At 38.2% G+C, this 14,813-nt stretch overlaps 1 protein-coding gene across 8 annotated transcripts in view; it reads right to left on the reverse strand.

Moving 5' to 3' along the window:
• Positions 1-2,993: 2,993 nt before the first annotated feature.
• Positions 2,994-14,813, reverse strand: part of TPK1 (thiamin pyrophosphokinase 1) — a 269,847-nt gene continuing 258,027 nt past the window's right edge. For 2 of the 8 annotated variants that reach the window (XM_090136769.1, XM_090136772.1), the window contains 6 exons: positions 11,695-11,786; positions 8,306-8,428; positions 7,599-7,701; positions 7,293-7,389; positions 6,704-6,776; positions 2,994-6,049 (listed from right to left, as the gene is read on the reverse strand). In XM_090136769.1, coding sequence (XP_089992895.1) covers positions 8,308-8,428; positions 11,695-11,786 — 213 coding nt within the window. In that variant the 3' untranslated portion in view covers positions 2,994-6,049; positions 6,704-6,776; positions 7,293-7,389; positions 7,599-7,701; positions 8,306-8,307. Of the gene's footprint in view, positions 6,050-6,703; positions 6,777-7,292; positions 7,390-7,598; positions 7,702-8,305; positions 8,429-11,694; positions 11,787-12,416; positions 14,773-14,813 lie in introns of those variants that run through there. The other 6 variants (XM_090136782.1, XM_090136786.1, XM_090136770.1 and 3 more) reach the window with 5 other exon arrangements.

Raw genomic sequence — 14,813 nt, forward strand, 5'->3', positions numbered from 1 at the left:
CACTGGAAAAGCAGTGCTGCTGCCCTGTGTCCTGATGTAAGCAGAAGATTTGTTAACTTTAAAGGAAATCTGTAAAATATGCATCATGCCCTGTAACTAGCTTAATCCACCTGTTTGTGATTCCATATGTGAATTTGGACTCATACAGTGATGAATCAGTCAGCTTTCACTGTCATTCTCAATGTATTTATCCTATGGCAATGAAAGTCACTTTTGCCTTTTACCAAATGAAACTGAGCTATATGTGTGATTTATCTTTTATGTTTTCCTACCTAAACAGATGCAGGACTTTTTTTTTGTCTTTTTTTTTTTTTTTTTTTTTTTCCAGTTCCAAATGTTGGGGGTAGGTATTTTTAATAAAGGGGCTGAGCTGCAGAAGTACTTTACCCTGAATAGATGATGTCAGGTGCTCACATTATTTGCTTCATTCTGTGGCCAGCTTTGGACTCTAGAGTGCATTTTGCTTCAAGCTGGCATTTTCTGTCCTCTTTCATTCCTTTTACAGTGAAACTGTGGAATGGCTGCGTAGATTTTTCGCATTTGTTTCTTCTTGTCTCTTAGGTGAAAAGCTCATGAGACTTGGCTATCCAGGTGTTCACTTTGATATGAACCTATGCTATCAGTAAGAGTCTGAGCCTCAAATGATGACCAAGCCATCCAAATGCAGTTGCATACCTTAGAGCTGACTCACTTCACCCCGATGCAGCAAGCACCAAGCACAATAGCAGAGGTGGCTCCAGTCAGCAGCTCACCTTATGCTCAGGTCTATCATCACAGAATCACAGAATTGCCAGGGTTGGAAGGGACTTCAAGGATCATGAATCTCCAACCCCCCTGCCACACGCAGGGCCACCAACCATTCCACCTAATGCTAGACCAGACTGCCCAGGGCCCCATCCAATCTGGCCTTGAACACCTCCAGGGACGGGGCATCCACAACCTCCCTGGGCAGCTGTTCCAGTACCTCACCAATCTCTCCGTAAAGAACTTCCCCCTGACGTCCAACCTAAATCTCCCTTCTCTCAGCTTAAAACCATTTCCTCTTGTCCTGCTGTCACTCACCCTTTCAAAGAGTTGATTGCCCTCCTGATTGTAGGCTCCCTTTAGGTACTGAAAGGCTGCAGTGAGGTCACCCCGCAGCCTTCTTTTCTCCAGGCTGAACAAGCCCAGCTCCCTCAGCCTGTCCTCATAGGGGAGGTGCTCCAGTCCCCTGATCATCTTCGTGGCCCTCCTCTGGACCCTCTCCAACAGCTCCCTGTCTTTCTTGTACTGGGGGCTCCAGACCTGGACGCAGTATTCCAGATGGGGCCTCACAAGAGCAGAGTAGAGGGGAACAATCACCTCTCTGTCCCTGCTGGCCACCCCTCTTTTGATGGGAATCATCCTTGCAGGATAGAAAGGCCCATTAACAGAGAAACAACTGATAGTCATGATAACCACATGCATAGCCTGGTCTCCCTGATCAGACCAAAGAGTCAAACCCAATAGAAAGGGCTCCCCTAGAAATAGCTGCCTGGATTCTACTTGCTCTGAGAGCAGCCACAAAGACCACCAGTTCTACCTAGGAAACTGACTTAAACCCCAAGAGGAAGCCAAGCCTGGTTTATATAAAGGAGAATGCCAGGGCTCTGGATGGCACAAAAGCTCCTAAGGGCTCTTTAAAATATATCTACAAGGTCATCAGTGGAGAAGGGGAGCAGATCAGGGCTTTCAAGTGTGAACACTGACTGTCACATTCTCTTCCTGGACCACGTCATATATACCATCCACATGGGCTGCCACGGCTACTGGGACCCTGTGGAGTGCAACATCTGTAGCTATCGAAGCAGGACTGCTACGAGTTCTAATCACACATTGTTTGAGGGCAGCTGACATTCCACTGGGCCTTCTCATCCAGAGGGAACTGTTATGAAGTACTTTATTTCCACATCGGTTCTTCATAACATGAAATGAATAACAACAGGGCTACCATCTCTTTAAGTAGTTTTATAAAAGTGTTTGACTTACTGTGAGAATGAAATGATGATGCATTTAGAACTGGCAAGATAAGTATTTTATGGTCTCTGCTGCCATCTAGTGTCATTTTTTGGTACTAACAATTCTTTTTGAGATTCTCGTCATTCCAATAAAGGGGCGTCTTTAATAATCCCTATCACTTGTCCTTTAGGTAATCTTTCCATGCTTATGCATACTTAGTAGATAAGATTAAATAATTAAAAGTACAAAAATTTAACTTTTGTATTATAGACTATTCTGTTTTGCCAAGAGGCCCTCAGCAAAAAAACAACTTAAGGGACCTCTTACACAAGGTCAAACTGTCCCTCTCTTGGATTAGGAGGAATGTAACTAATGCTCCCCTACATCTTTCCTTCAAACTTACCTCTATCCCAGGACAGCAGGTGGTCTAGTGCTGAATGAGCAAATGTGAGAAGTTAATTAATTAGCAATATATGCTTAGCTAGCAACAATTTATGTTTAGCCAGTATCCGTATGTTTAGTTGAATGTCGGGAAAATTGTGAACCTGAAGTACTCAGCCAATGAGGAACCAGGGCAGGAAGAGATAAGCATTGGGTAATAGGGAATAAAAGATGTAACACTGTTTTCTCAGGGCTCTCCTGCTTGCAGGAGGCCCGCCATTGCAATTGCAAATAAAATCTGCTTTATCAGAGATACCATCCTGATAAATTATTTGGATATTTCCAACACTTACTGAGATACCATTACCATTACCTGAATACTTGAAATTACAATGCAAGGAAATTTTGACAATGAATTTCAGTACAGTATTTTACAATCCACTGCTGCTGATCCCAGTTTATGTCTGAATTCATTAGAGCATATATACACAAACAATGATTCTTGAAGAAAATTAAAAAGACACCACAAGAAAAGGGCGCTGGAGATACCAATATAACAAAGAGTTGAAATCACAAATTCAGTGTAGCATATAATAATAATGCAAACAAGAGAAATTAAACAGGCTTTTTTTTTTTTTTTTTCTTTTTTTTTCTTTTTCTGGAACACAAACATATGCATTAAAATATAAGCTTCCAATGCTAGATCAGATGAAGACATGACACATTTACTGTACAATTTCATATACAAACATTTCCTGAGCTACCTGGAGCAATAAGGCTTTGTTAGTTCTTAGATCAGCAGCGCAGCATTTCATTCATTTTTTTCATGTCATTCTCATAAGGCAAAATTCTAAATAGGAGTTTTTTTAATGCTTGAAAAGTAGGACTAATTGGCAGTTACATATGAATATGTAGTTGTTATGCAGTATAAATTTACACAGCTCAAGCTGCTAAAGCAGTGGTGGGGGTAGTAGTGGGAGACAAATTTATTAATCTCTGCTGAAAGTCCAATATTATCTGGGATAGCAGATGTTGTGGGTTATCCATGTGATGTTTCCACCACATCCCCATAAAGAACAGAGAAGTGCACTGTTGGTTCATATTAACAACTTTTTATCTCTACAGAACATGCTATAAAAAATTAACAGACTTGTTAGCTTACAATGTTTAAGTAAACTTTACTTCAGACTTCAAGGACATTGTCAATTCAACACACTAGTAGGTTTGCTTTAACTTTTGGCCTTTCACAGACTTTTTTCCCAGCTGATTCCTTGTTTGCAGTATTTTAAAACCATTTCTGGTGCTTGGGATATCCAGTCCCCTCTCCCCATCCTAATAAAGCAGAAAGGACACAAACATGTCACTTAAACAAAAGACAGAAAAAATGGAGTAAGTGGAATCTGAGACTGCAAGAACATATACAAGCACATACCTTTTTTCCTGAACTAAACATTTCAACCATGAAAATATTAAGCAGCCATACCCTACAGAACTAGGGATAAGGCTATTTCAATTATAACTATTTTCTATTTAAAAAATATAGGGCTGAAAGCCTTTTGGGAGATACTTATACATTAACAACATTTTAGTTCCCTACATGAATCATAAAGCATTATGCAGAACACAAACTATTTTTCACAGCTTAATCTTGCGCTATCCTGTTTAATTTAATCTCTCTTGTAAATATGTTAGATAACTAGATTTCATTGTAAGAATTAACATAAACAGAATGTTTACAAGGCTTTTTTCTTCTCCTTGTGAGCTGCATACGGTAAAATATCCATCAAATGTTTTGAAATCGGCAGATTTTCCTCCTGGTAAAACAGTGAAGCAAGGTTAGCTTTCACAGCCAGTGAAAAGGTAAAAGAGGATAATCCCTGTATCATCAGAAACTCTTTTCCACTGCTCTTGTTAGAATATACATGACAAAAGGAGGCATTTACTCTAAGGTCTTATCATTCTTTCCAATGAGCATGTACCACTTTGACTTGAAAAACTCTTTAAATGAGTTAAAACTGTAATGTCTTGGTTCTTAGTAGGCCTGAATCGGATTTTCCCTCTTGTAGTTTAGAAGAAAGAAGGAAATACTCTTTTCAAGACTGGAGGTTCAGTTTTAGTTTCCCGTTGTCCTGTTTCAGCTCCAGCATATAGAAGCCTCTTCGAAACAGCTGCTGTCCCAGTGCTTTGAGCTACAGTTATGCTTTAACTCGTGCTACATGCTACTTCAAGTTCATTTCTGACTATGGCTAACAGCGCGACTCAAAGAAGTTTATTTTCCTCCCGTCAAATAAGAAAAGAGCTGACCACACCTGAAAAGTGAATTCAGTCTAAAGAGCAATAAAATGTCACTGTAAATCAGAATAGAAGTGAATATTAACAGATTATAAAAGGAAGCAAAAGATGTTATTATTTCAGTAAGAACTTATTACAAAAGTTACTAGCTGTGTAAGCAGTGTAGGGTGAGCTACAATAGAAACTCGCCCCAAGAACTTGTTCTAATCTTTATGGAACTGTTTTCTGATGCTCCAAAATGTTGAAAGTCTGGAATCCATGTACAAACTTTCAAGTCCTCCAAGTTCTAGCTAATATTTTATTATCAGTTCATCACCAAAAATGGTAAGTATTATCATTTTTAAAATCCAGTTATTTGGTACATCTTCCTGATAAACCAATGAAGTCTTCAGAGAAAACTGTCTGCAGCATGGAAGAATAACACTGAGTATAATTTCCATTAACACTTCCGACAAGAAACATCAGACTGCAAATGGGAATCTAAATTGCATCCATGCAATCCCAGGTGGTCTTGTCTTTTGCAAAACAAATGAAGAACCACAGTGTTAATATAGTTTTAAAAGTTAGATGTGTTACACAGAAAAAAAGATGAGAACTCTTTGAAGGGCACAATCAAATGTTCCAGCAACTTTGGGCAAGCATTTATTTTTCAGAAATCAACAAGATTGTGAGAAAAACAAAGCAAAGCTATGCTCTGGATTTGTGCCACAGTTTGACATCCCTTTAACAGCAGTCTGAGTCCCACTGGCATGTGAGCAGACTCCAGGCAAGGAAAAAACAGTTCAGCCACACTTGAGTTAGAAACGTAACTTAAGCTATGAATTTGCTCACAGTAGGCAGAGGACAGCTACAAGTTGGCTCTAATAACACTGCTGTAAAGAGGTTATGATGTTGCTGCAGCATTGCAGCTGCTAATGAACTTCCCAGTATGTCAGTAGCAAAATATGCTACTAAAAAGGAAAGACAAAACTATTTTAAAAAAAATCTTTCAGTCATTAAGGACACATTCTAAGTAATGAAAAGTAAAACAAAGTAGAGCCCAAAACTGTGTTAAATCTCTCCTTGGATCATAATTCCTTTGTAGCCATATCTGGTTGCTCTTTTGATTTCTGAAAGTGCTCAGTAGAAATCCAGAGTTAATGCAGAGAAAACTTCAGGATAACATCCATTGACTTACACACTAATAGTGTACATAAATCCAAGTCAAGTGTACTTTACAATGAAGCGTGCAACAAGCAGAAGAAGCGAAGAACAACACTGTGTTGAGTTCACATTCTCCAAGGTGCAAATCATAGCTATTCCTGCCCAAAACCTTCTTTCTGTTTCTTCAATTGCAAATAACAGCTTTTTCTTCAACTGCTCATAATTCTTATAGGGTGGAAGGTCTAAGCGACTGAAACTGAAAACAAAGAAAAACCTAAAGTATTGAAGAATAATTTAAACCACCAAAAAAATCCATTAGGAATACAGGCATATGAACTTTCCTGTTTAGAGAGATAACTGGATTTATACCCTCTAAAACAGCTGTATCTTGATGTGCATTTATCTATGAGAGTTAAAGCACAAGCACTTGAACAACAGTAATTTTCCAGAAATGGCAATGTACTTAGTAAGAAGTCTCACTTTATCTCTCTTTTGTATTTGAAATTTAAAATTTGAGCATTTTCACAAAGCACCAGTGTAACTGAGAAACTGAGCAGAAGCTACATTTTCTCTAGAGAAGAGGGAGCATGAATGTGGCTATTTATTTTCATTGACAAGATAGAGCGTGGTGATAATGAAAAATCAATTCCAAACTCTTTAGAAAAAAGTAGTTTATTACTTTATGTTTTTAGTAGTGTGCAAATCCATGGCATTTACAATGGAATTGGCTCCAGAACAAAACTGTTTTTCAGAAGTTCAACTATTATTCAACAAAGCTTACTGGCATAACCCAGTGTTTTGCTTTCATACAGTGTCAACCACTTTTGTATATTACCCACTTACTAAAATCTCAAAGTAGATTGTCATCAGTAAAACAGAACTGTAGTAGAATTTTATCCCACGTACTTACCAGGTGTGACTTCTAGGTAACCAGTTCTCCTTCCCAACTTTCTCAATACAAAATTTTGGGGGTCCATTGCTCCCTGCAAAAAAATCCATAACGAAGTCTTAGGTCTAGCTGCCTACGTATACTGGTAGGCAATACATGACAATTGAGCGTGAAAGGCTTGAAGAGAAAACAAGATTATAACTACTTGCAGAGAACAAAGACATATGTCTTCCAGTATATGTCTCTGAAGAAATCCTTGTAGTGAAGTGCATCAATAAGAAGTGGTTTTGAAAGAAACTCAATCACTGAATCACATAATTGCTTTGGTATTGGAAGGAGTCTCTGGAGTTTCCTTCCACTCTGATCAAGCAGGGATACCCAGAACAGGCTGCCCTGCCAGGACCACATCCAAACCATGTATCAAATCACTGATGCAAGGCATGTGTTAATATTCCCTCCATCTCTTTTTCTTCGTAACTCTAGCAATACGCAAGACTTAGAAAAAAGAATCAATATAAATTCATAAAAAATATCCTTAAGCATATAGCTTGGTCCTTATTAAAAAAAGGAATTAATATAAGCATAAAATGCATTAAAGAGGGCTTGTTACCCACGAGGTCAGCAAATCCTCCCACTGGTAATCTGCATGTTCCAGTAATGAACTGTAGAAGTCTCATTCTCTTCTCGTTATCTATTTCTTGCACAAACTGAAAAGTAATAATTAACATTGATGTAAAATCTAATATTTCTTTTTTCACTTCATCATCACCCCTGGAATAGCTGGATATTAAAAACCCCTGGAATTAGCAGTAATAATTTATATTTACACACTACAAATCTGTTGAGTAATTCTGACGGTTGTTCACTAAGCTGTTGCTGTGCTGTGCTCTTCTGAGGAAAAAAGAAGCCTACAAACCTGCCAGAACCACAGGATCTGTTTGCTGGTTCTGGTATAAGGCCAGTAGATGGTATGCCTCTGCCAGTCATTTAAATCAATTTCTTGCATTCCACACGAGCACCTTCAGGGGATAAAAAGGATAATAAACATGAAACTACAAGCTACTATTTTGCTTCTACAGCAAGACTACTCTACTCAAATTCTACTGTACTTCAAAGCACCTGCAATCACAGAAGAAAATTTGGAGAGGCCACACAATAGAAAAGCCATTCATGAAAATGTTTGTATTTAGACATTCAAACTAGGAACATATACTTTGTCATGGCTTAATCATACAATCTGATGTTTGGCTTCAGAGTATAATTTTGAGAGCTCAAAAGCAGCTAAAACCTGATCCACTCAGTAATTTGATCATCCGCTGATATTTGGTTTTTATCTCCCTTTCTTTCAAATTACTCATTCTTTAAAACATGCAAATAACATTGTCAAGGATTACAAAAGCAATTAGTCCAAAAATTTATAGTGGCAGAATCTTAATGTTAGAAATGTGTTTATTGGTTGCAAAGAAGAAGGTGAAGAAAAACACACTAACTAACTAAGGCTTCTCTCATGCATTCTGAAAACAGAACTGCCAGCCTTAGTGAACTCTGCTCTTCAAGCATTGGCTGAAATGTAAGCATTATATGTAGCAACATGGATCTGGCAATAGCCATAGAATCCTTTACCATCAAAATTCTTTAGCATCAAAATACTGCAGATACTGCTGTCGCAGAATTTCATTGAAGCCTTCAAAAGAAGCTTGTGTCTGTTCCTCAACACCTCGGGAAGATCTCCACTCTGCTACTAGCCTGTAAAAGATACAGAATGATAATTCAAAATGGACTATGCTAACCGAAGCTAAACTTCATTAGTTTATTTTTGAAATGAACTGTAAGCTATGTTGAGAAAAATTATGAAAAGTCTGGAAAGTTCTGGGGATAGAGCACTGTATAATTGTATATGCAACCTTCACTCTGTGCAAACATGGGAAGTATTTTAGGCTCAAACAGGAGGCAGCATCTACTCTCTGATGGTATTAATGAGAGCACAGCAGTCCCTTTTTTTTGGAGAAAAAAAAATGCAGCTATATTCATCTAATAATCTCCCCAGAAATCTCAGTCATTTTCTACAACAAGGTAAAATCTAGGTCAAGCAGTACTGGTGAAGATAAGTAGGACTGCTAGCTTACCAAGAAAGTCCATATGGAAAGTTCCGTTTGTTTCTCTTAATCACGAATCTTTGCTCTGTGGTAGAAACTTCACTCCCCATTAATAAAAAGCTGGCAAGAAGGCAGAAGACCTGAAGAACCTGAACCCAGGTAGAAGCAGATATTATACTGAATTCAAGCCTAACTTGTCAGCAGAACTGGAATCTGGAGAGATGAAAATCTAGGGAATGTAACACAGGACCCAGAGTATGACAAAAAAATATTACTTAAGCTGGACTCTGAGCTCTCCCTGGATTCATCAAAACTAGAAGAGAATGGTATTCTGCAGATACTCTTTACTCTCTATCCCAGTTAGTATTTTGCACAACTGCAAAATGTCAATATGTTCCTTCTGAAAATGTTACAATTTCTGTGAAATGTTTTCAGATGACTCATGATGAAAACAAATTCTACTCCCTCATCCTTCACATCGTCCATTCAATAGCAATAAATGGCTTGTGCTGTGTTCCACTGCTTTGTGCTCTTGACAGACTCTGATTCGGTTTGCCCTTTCCTAACCCCAAAGTATCAGGAGTGCCCGGCTGCTTTTGCTGCAGAGCCTTATTATCCAAGAACATGAAGACTTGGGAGAAAACCACGGCAGCCACGTATCTGCCCAGGGAAGATTTCATGCCCTGGCCTACACACAGCCCGGCTCTCCCCGCTCTGCACTCCTGGTGTCCCCTGCAGCCCCTGTGCTGTGACACAAGCGGGGCTCAGGCCCAATGCCCCCCTGCTGCACATGACATGCAGAAATCAAACTATAAGCAAAGAAGGTATGCTTAATCAGCGCTGCATACAGACCGGGTGCAGAGGGGGTATTCCCAGCTGGCCTGCATACTGGAGGGCAAGAAAGGCACGTACTTAAAGAACCAGCTGCTTACAAATGCTTTAGATTTCCAAGAAAATTTTGGGTTATTACGATAAGTCCCCAGAATGACTGACATTTTCTCTGCCCTGAATCTCAGTCCTTTTATGCATGTGTGGTATCTCTCAGGGTTCATCCGGTGGTCTTTTCTGATGAAGACTGTATGTCTTCCTCATTGTGTACTCTTGACCTGGGTCAAGTTGGAGGATGCTTGATTTGCCCTGGCCGGTCGTCTTATCAGCTACAACTCTGTCCACTAATCTGCTGCTTCTTCGTTAATTTGTGGTTTTACTGTCCGAGACTGCTACCTTGCATTCCAGAGATAGGATAGCTAACCATGTTATTTGGAGAAACAGGAGACCCACTGTCTGTACTGTCAAAGTCTGTAGAAAACGATCTGCTATCAGCAGCGAGAATCTGGCTTAGCAAGGTCAGAACTGCAGCTGCTGATTTAGCACCCCATGAAGGCACATAAATTTTAACCTAACTCATTTTCCTTAATTCATATATCCACCCACATACGGACCTTCTTTCACACTTACATCATTAAAGGCATATAGACACAAATCTACTAAGTGCTCTCACTCCTCAGATCTTTCAAATGAAATTGAATACAGTCTTTGTTTAAAGGATCATCTTTAAAGTTGTACACAATAAATCTAGAACTGGTAAAAATATGTTAGTAGCATTCCCACACTTCATCTCCACTGAATATTACACAGCACAAATCAGAGGGGGAGGACTCGATGACTGGTTCAGACTAGAAATATTTCCTTCTGCAACCATGGCATTAAAAGCTGATTGAGCGGCATTTCAATAAGCCCAAAAATGGGGGCCAAACACTTCATCTTCTTCTGAACTCCCAATCTTAGCCACCATTTTTTCCTAAAATTAATGCCCCGTTTATGTGCTTCTTCTGCATCTGCACAGCTACAGAGGCGGGAAGTTATCTTCCTTCCCAATGTAAATAACACAAATGTGCTTATCCACACTGAAGAAAGACTCAAGACCATTTAGGCGAATATGAAGTCAAAGATCATTTTTAAATGTCAGGAACACATAGACACAAATTAATCCAACATAGTTACGATAACATAAAATTAAGAAACAAAATTTCCAATTTTTAAAGACTGATTTTGTAATCACTTAGTCAACCAGCAACACTGATGGCCAACAATGGATCGTGAGCATGGCTTCAGTCAATGACCTGTCTTAGAGAGCCTGATGAGGCACCTACCTGATGGCTGTTCTATACTGGAATGTCCCCGAACACCTTTCCCACAATGTAATCTGTCAGTTAGTGATGGTTTTTAGAGGTAATAGTTAGGATATGATCGGTAAGGAACTTCATTTTCAGATTGGCAGAGTTTTTAGGAACTCCTACCTCCTCAGTGCACTTTACAACTTGTGTCTTTAAATAACTGGTAACAGCACTTATGTACTATACTGTTGCAGGGACTTAAGAAGGTTTCTTCCTGTGACAAACCTAACTGCAGCTTTTCCATATTTGATTACGTATTGGGGATTACTGTCAAGACTTGTAGGGGTATGAAAGAACAACAATGGAATAAATGTTCCATGAATTGTTATGGGCTGTGGATATATCCAATTCTGCTTACTAATTAAAAAAAAATAAAAAATAAAAAATCAATTTGATGCTTTGTGGAAAGCAGCATCTTCTCTTAAAATCTTATCTGTCTTATGAAAAAACACCTTTGTTTCTCAGATTTGGTGCTGTTTTGTTCTTGATCTGCTTTGTGTATTACCATTACCATTTTCTAACGACAGCTCTCTCCCACGATCACTGCAGCGAACATCTCCTGTATGCCACACATGAATCTTCCTGAATTTCATTTTTGTATTTCCAGATTTCCAGAAGAGTGCAATGGAGACAGCAACAGGTTTTGCAAGAATGGGATTTATTTATTTCTTTGATCCATATTATTGTGTAATATGAAACTTGAATTTAGCCAAGTTTTGAACTTTGAACGAACTTTTACCTGTTTAAAAAAAGAATGTTGCTGAGCCTTTTCAGCATCACCAATCTTCTGGCTTGCCTGGGTGGCATTAGGTGAAGAATAATTGTCTTGGGCTGAAGATAAAATGTATAATATAATTAATATATATAAGTAACAAAGCTTATTTTTAATATATTGCTAAAACATATAATAAGAAAACATAAAACTAGTGGGAATTTTGACCTTGCTTTTGTGAAACTAATGCATCAGTGTCTGATTCAAGGGAAGCGGTTGCAATTCTTATGGAGTTCTCAAGGTGTTTGTCAGAGGTTTTTGATGAAATATTGCTCTTTCCCTGATTCATCTTTGAAAACAGGTTGTTCACAAATGTACCTACTGCCAAAAAGTAATGACAGTAATAAAGCATGATTGTGAAGCAAGGGATATTTTTCTCTGGTAAGTCAGGTCTTATAAAAGTCTAGTAAAAAGACATGATCAAATATTTATTTTTGTTGAATGTCTAATTGTAACTCTATAAATTCAATTTGAAAATTTGCAGCTAATGTATTTGTGTTGACATAAAATAAAAGTGAGACTATGCAAAAAAAATCATGATTTTTTAAGTCTTGAAACCTATTCTCAAATTTTTTCATTAGAAATGAAAGCAAGGGTGTATATTTTTTACTGCTCACAGGACTCTGTTTAGCCAGCATATCAAAACACATGAAATCATTCGCTATAAGTTGCGCTTGCCATAATTTAAGTTTCATTACTTTTTTTTTTTTTTTTTTTTTTTCCCCCATTTTGTTATGGTTTAAAACAGATCAGGTGATTTTTCATCTTGAAGATGCATGTTCAACTCATTTAAATGAGCTGTCAAATCCACCAAAAAGGCGAACTATGTAAGCCATTTCTCATCTTCATCTTTAGGAACAATTTTTCTTTTTGATTCCATAAATGACTTGATTTCATTTTGCAAATTGTAATATCTTCTTAGCCATCTTCCTTCAGAAAAGTAAATGATGTCCCCATAATCAGCATCTATACTTCCAATGAACTCCTGTAATTGGCAACAATTCAGTCCATTGGTCTTTATGAAATTCAGAACTTTGATGATGATTTTCATGACATTATCTTTTTTTAAAGCATTTACACATAAATTTTCTTGATGTACATTGGAAGTTAAACCAAATATTTGGACAAAGTTAAAGAAAATAGCTTTAATGTAATTTTTTCTGTTTCATATGAATAAAGAGATTCATTTGTGTCCTCCAGTGGCACCAAAGAAGCCATTTCTTCAGTGACATTATATCCTTATGAATACCTCTAATGAAATTGGCAACTCGAGCAGTATCTGCTACATCAGTACTTTCATCTATAGTCAAAGTTTGAAATTAGTTGAAATTACTCTCCAAATTTATTTCTATGAATTTTCTTATTTCTCCAGTTTGCCTGGCTACAGTCTGGTGAGACAGATTGATTTTAGAAAAATCTGTTTTTATCAGGACACATCATATCTGCCATACTTGCCAAACCTTTATTAATTTACCATCAATAAACAGTTTTGATTTTTTTGCAATCAGATTTGCTATCTGTCATGGTTTTATGATTCTTGTTATAGGTATTCCACATCATAACATCATGTAAAGCATGGGTAATTAAAGAGTTAGTACTCCAGTTCCATTGACTGACAACGTTCCAGGTACCTGGTTCTCAGAAGAGAAGAATGACACATCCCAGAGGACTTCGCATTCAGAGGAGAAGATATGTCATGGAAGGAAGTCGCAGGGCTCTCTGTCTCGCTCGCTGCCTAGCAGTGTGTGGATGTGCTCCCCAGCTGTGCGCCTTCGGTTCATGGTAAGGCTTTTGGTTTTGGACACTCATCTCTCTAATTTTATTTGATTTATTAGCCTCAATTCCAGTTGTATTGTATTATATTGTGTTATCTTGCATTCCAATATCATATTTAGTAAAATTAAGTTTCCTCCTTAGAACATTGCCACTGTTCTTTTTTTTTTTGGGGGGGGGGGGTGGGAAGGACAGCGGGCCTGCAGGCCTGTTGCCCCCTACCATGGGCACAGATTGATCAAGATAACTCCGTGACACTATCACATAACTGGCTTTTATAACAGAGTCTATTTGAGTTTTAGCTTTTCAAAAAATATTTTACTGAGGTGACAAACTTTTTTCAGTTCTGTGAATCTCCAACCCCCCTGCCACATGCAGGGCCACCAACCTCCACATTTAATACTAGACCAGGATGCCCAGGGCCCCATCCAATCTGGCCTTGAACACCTCCAGGGATGGACAGGGAATCCACAACCTCTCTGGGCAGCTGTTCCAGCACCTCACCACTCTCTCTGTAAAGAACTTCCCCCTGACATCCAACCTGAATCTTCCCTCCCTCAACTTCAAACCATTTCCCCTTGTCCTGCAGTTATCTGTACTTTCAGAGAGTTGATTTCTCTTCTGTTTGTAGGCTCCCTTTATGTACTGAAATGCTGCAATGAGGTCACCCAGCAGCCTTCTTTTCTCCAGGCTGAACAAGCCCAGCTCCCTCAGCCTGTCCTCTGGAGATAAGGATGTGGTGGGGGATCACGTCAAAGGGTCTTTGTCAAAGGGGACCATGTCAAAGGGTCTCTGCTTTAGTATCTTTGCATTCCATATTTTAGTGTAATATGAAAAATACTGGTAAATATTCAAAGAACTCTGTCAATAAGATAATTAGTTTTGGATTCACATCTCAGCATGCTGAGAAATATTAGATCTTTAGTTGTTAAGTTTCTTTTCAAGTATCTGCTTCAAAACTGGATGTAAAATATTTTGATTTCCAGTTCTTTAGTGTATTTTTATCCATGTAGACAGGTAAAAAATCTGTGACCACTAAACATAGCTAACTTATGCCTCTAAATGCTGTCCTCTAAGTTAAATTAAATATTTAAAAACAGGATGTATGTTGTAATGCTAGTAATATTCTTCTTAACAAGGCAATGTTGGGAAGATAAATTAGACTTCATACAGGATCACTGATGATGCTTGGTTAATTGAAACTGATTACTCTGTTCTCCCAACAGAGGCAGCTGAATGCTCATCATGATGAATGAGACATTGTGACATTCACTGAAAAAAAAAATCACAATTTTGCAATTTATTTTTCTGTT

Source organism: Phasianus colchicus, chromosome 3 (assembly GCF_987193195.1).
Source record: "Phasianus colchicus chromosome 3, bPhaCol1.hap1.1, whole genome shotgun sequence".
NCBI lineage: Eukaryota > Metazoa > Chordata > Aves > Galliformes > Phasianidae > Phasianus > Phasianus colchicus.